Source organism: Branchiostoma floridae, chromosome 6 (assembly GCF_000003815.2).
Source record: "Branchiostoma floridae strain S238N-H82 chromosome 6, Bfl_VNyyK, whole genome shotgun sequence".
Classification (NCBI taxonomy): domain Eukaryota; kingdom Metazoa; phylum Chordata; class Leptocardii; order Amphioxiformes; family Branchiostomatidae; genus Branchiostoma; species Branchiostoma floridae.
In genome coordinates this window covers 17,887,829-17,892,054 of record NC_049984.1, presented here as the reverse complement: position 1 = coordinate 17,892,054, position 4,226 = coordinate 17,887,829, and the positions used below count along the sequence as shown (strand labels likewise).

At 41.0% G+C, this 4,226-nt stretch overlaps 1 protein-coding gene across 1 annotated transcript in view; it reads right to left on the bottom strand.

The window, feature by feature from the left end:
• Window positions 1–1,255: 1,255 nt before the first annotated feature.
• The window catches only part of LOC118418160 (cysteine proteinase 1-like), a 5,339-nt gene continuing 2,368 nt past the window's right edge, over window positions 1,256–4,226 (bottom strand). The window contains exons 6-11 of the mRNA XM_035823996.1: window positions 3,995–4,022; window positions 3,558–3,662; window positions 3,181–3,247; window positions 2,762–2,974; window positions 2,046–2,178; window positions 1,256–1,464 (exon numbers count right to left, since the gene is read on the bottom strand). Coding sequence (XP_035679889.1) covers window positions 1,283–1,464; window positions 2,046–2,178; window positions 2,762–2,974; window positions 3,181–3,247; window positions 3,558–3,662; window positions 3,995–4,022 — 728 coding nt within the window. The 3' untranslated portion in view covers window positions 1,256–1,282. The remainder of the gene's footprint in view (window positions 1,465–2,045; window positions 2,179–2,761; window positions 2,975–3,180; window positions 3,248–3,557; window positions 3,663–3,994; window positions 4,023–4,226) is intronic.

The following is a 4,226-nucleotide window of genomic DNA, read 5'->3' as shown; positions in this document are numbered from 1 at the left end:
AGGAAATATAGGACAAAAGATGCACCAAATGAATGTTCCTTACAATTTTTCTGCTGTTAATTGTATGATAACTACCTAATGCAATTTGACAGTGAACTGGTGTATCATTTGATTGGAAAGTGTATGGTGTAGTTTTAATGCACACTTCAGCTTGTATCAAACACATTTCAATAGGATACCCCTGTATGGCACAACATTCAGTACACATGCTTTGCAGCACTGGATACCAATAAATTTTTTACCTGGCAAGAAAATGGTCTGTTGTTCATGTGTCTTGATATGATTTTATGCAGCTTAGGCCACAACAATTTAATTTCTTGGTTCACGGATTCGCTCGCTCCTATTTTTTGAAAAAATAAAATAAAATAAAAAATTACCACTCAGCAAATTTTTGCCATAAATGAAACCATTCACCTTCTTTAACCTCCTTGCATTCACCAACTTTCTGGTGTAGCAAACATAAAAACTAACACTACTTTTGTAATATTCAACGAACAGGTGCTGTTACTGTACAGTAAACTTTTTATTCTTTATGTTTTGGATTAGCCCTTACCTTTACCCCAACCATTTTACAATTTTTATTTTTATTTTGCCCTCTCACTCCATATTTTTTATGAAAAAATCCGTGAACCAAGAAATTAAATTGGTGTGGCCTTAGGGAATGGATAACAGTTAATGAAAATTTAACTGTGAATGGAAGTAAGAAGACTTGAATCAGACATCAGTAAATGTAATATCAGTCTTTCTTTCTCTTGTTATCCTTGAGTTATCCATCTCATTTGTTCATCCACAAACATTTCTTTATTCTTGAGGGCATAAATTACTGGCACATTTTGCAGAGGTACAATAAGATATGATCAAGTGTGGCACTAGCCTTGCAGACAATGGTGTTGGTTGGCTGTTATCACACCAAACCAGTTGACACACCTGAAACACTCATATCAGTCACTCACTACTATTTGAAGCTCTCAGATTAACATGCCCCTAACATTATTTTGTTGACAACATATTCTTTCCGGTGATAAAAAGACCGATACTTGCTATGACTCCTGTTCGATTTTAGTACGGGATGGCTGATGCCTCATGTGGTATCTAAGATATTACTTAACGATTCTTTAAGAGTTATGCTTGGGTCTTGATGTTTTTTTCTCCAAGTACCCAGTTGCAATATGATAATTCGTGCAAAATTTATGATGTTATGGTGTAATATAGATTTTAAGGGTTACAACCACTTCTTTTTGTTGTATAATGTATAATGCTTTTAGAGTTACATGACAAGTCTTTAAGTTTTCTGAAGAATGGCTGTAGCAACTTGAGTGTTGATGCCACACTGCCCGACCCCACGCTTGATGTAGAAGTAGCCGTCCATGCCCCACTTCTTTCCCCAGGAGTTCTTGATGATCCAGTAGGGCTTCTTCTCTCCAAATATGGTCTTCTCCACTCCCCAACCAGTCAGCAGAACAGCTGCACAGTGTAGAGTTAGCTGTCAATCACCATTAGCAGTTTGACCAATAACAGCATGCCAATTAACAGTTCGACCAATGAGAGTAGCTGCATGCATTTCAAACATTTGCGTCTCTTGCACCTGCACACGTCTGTTGCATACAAATAGTTGGTCTTTGAAAACCAAAACAAAGTTATAGAAGGCTTCAAGAAAAGAATCGTTAAGCGTTCTTTCTTGCCACAAAATTTAGATACATGTTCACGAGAAGGGCGTACACTGTGCAATCTCCTGTTATAAGGTTGCACAGGAGATTTTCGTGTTAATGACGTAACGTTAAGGTCCACTCTCACGGCACTTGCTCAAGCCTGTGTCACTGCGGGGTTAGAAAGATGTCCACGAGTTTCAGAGATAAAGAACGAATGTTCTTACTTTTTGTGTATTTTGTCGTCTACTAAGTTATACTTTACGTTTTACGCAATGTCTAAATAATAAAAAAATCGGAGAAAATTCCAAAAAGTGACGCAGTCAACCTTGAGTCAACGAACCCCGCAGTGACGCAAGCTTGACGCAAGTGCAGTGAGAGTGCACCTTTAGTCCTTACCGTGGTCCAGACTTTTCGGATCGCAGAAGTGCGGCTCGAACACCCCCCTGTGGTAGAACTGCAACAGGACTGCATTCAGCGCGACGGACAGCGGACCAATCTTCATCAACTGTACGGCAATGGTTGTCTCGTTCTATTGGCGAGAAATCGTGACAAGCAGAGAAAACGTTAACGTGTTACAGACAGAAACAACATTTTAAGAAGGAAAGGTCGACTACGAACTCAAGTCTCTTTTTCATACGGTATAACTTTGGTCTCTAGATCTTGGACAGAAATATTCAATGCTATATATAGTATCCTGTGTACGATATTTATAGGAGGAGAGATAACGTTAAGGCCACACAAAGTTGATTTGTTGCTTCTCGGATTCTCGGCTGTCCTATTTTTCCCAATTTCAAAAAAAAAAAAAGTCCACACCTCCCTATGACAAATTTCACTGCCTCTCCTGACTCTCAAATAAACTATGGGCCTCAAATTTCAGTGCTTGTATGTGGTTACTTTGGACGGAAGGGTATTTTTTTTCAAAATTGGGGCTTTACTAATCGTCGACCATCCTCAATATTGATTTGTTGCATAAAATGTGCCAAGGAAACATGAAAACTTATTATTTGTTTAATTATTTTTTTCGACCTGCCGGTCCAATTTGTTTCAGAAAAAATGCGAGAATGAACAAATTAAACTGGTGTGGCCGAAGCCTAAGTTTCCGGGCATCATACCGTGTCAATAGCCGCCCAGTCAGTGACTTGTAGTCCCGGGATAAATTTGGACTTGTCGAGTCTGAAGCCGCAGCTCTCCGTCTCGTTACAGTAGCTGACGGCGGGGCCGCACATGCTGGCGTTGTACGCCGGGGCGGGACAGGGGAAACAGGTGCCCTTCTCACCTCCCAACCCGCTGCAGTACGGGTAGTCCTCTTCCTTCTCTATACCTCCCTAAAAGTACGGAAATGTGCAAGAAATTGAAGCTCCGACCACGTCACACAATCAGGACTTTTCTACAACTTTGCTCCCGACTACCTCTTAGTACGTTCAGCGCAGGGTAGAATTACTACCCAACACTTTTCAATATTACTCGGTGTAGTTTATAGGCCGAAATAGACGAGGTCTCAGCGCAAAAAAAACAACGATGCTTAACTTACCACACGCTTGATGTATTGAAATGCAAGGTACGGCCAACCTCCGAATACTCCACAGTCAGCATTGCCTCTGTAGGAATGAAGAAGAAATAGGCATTAACCATAAGGACGAGTTTTGCTCATATGTAGATTATAGCCCATAAACAACAAGTTGCTGCATACTGTACAAGTGTCAGTTTTGGTGATGTGAGCTCCCTTCAGCACCAAGGACAGACATGTTTTGCCTACCATCTGGTCCGATTCAAACTACAAGCATCTTATATGATTATATCTTCTGAAAGATCCCCTACATGTACACAATCTATAATATATATGTGGAGCCCGTTGTAAGTGCTGTTATTGATACAATTTAGCTCTTCTACAGAAGTGTTTGTACTCACGTTTTGGGGTCAGTGTTGTCATCACAGTCAACCACTTGTTCCACCGACAGGTTTGTGAGCGGGTGTTTCGCCAGAAACCACTGTCCTTCCAGGTTCTCTATGGTACTGACGGTATAAGGTGATGGGGAAGTAGTGATTCTCAACTGAGTTAACCGTTAAGGCCTTTTCAAGTATTTAGTTGTGCAATGCGGCTTTGCTACGGCGCGCTTTTTCAGCCAAGCACACTAATGCGCGTGCACCCAGGCCTATTCTTTTAAATTTTGTGTTGGGTTCTGGCATTTTACTTCATACAGATACGCTACATGTATCAAGATAACTAATACCTAAGTTACAATTGCTAGTTTAGATACATAAGTTACAAATGTTAAGTTATAGTGGTCGGTAATGAAGTGTCGAATTTCGGATTAAGATCCCGTTATTATCGGCTAAATGCTTACCTGAAAGCCCAACACGATCCAGCCGAACCTTCGATACAAGAAGCAGAAGACATGAGTGAAGCGATTTTGTGTGACGTCTCGAGGTTAACCGCTTGGTTACATGCTTCTTTATACCCCCCTCACATTAGGCGAAAATCGATCGGACGACGAGTCTGCGAGCTCTAAATTACGAGGAGGCATGACCCTGACGGGAAGGGGAAACTCTGCCATTTCTTCGTCGGCAGCAGGGTCA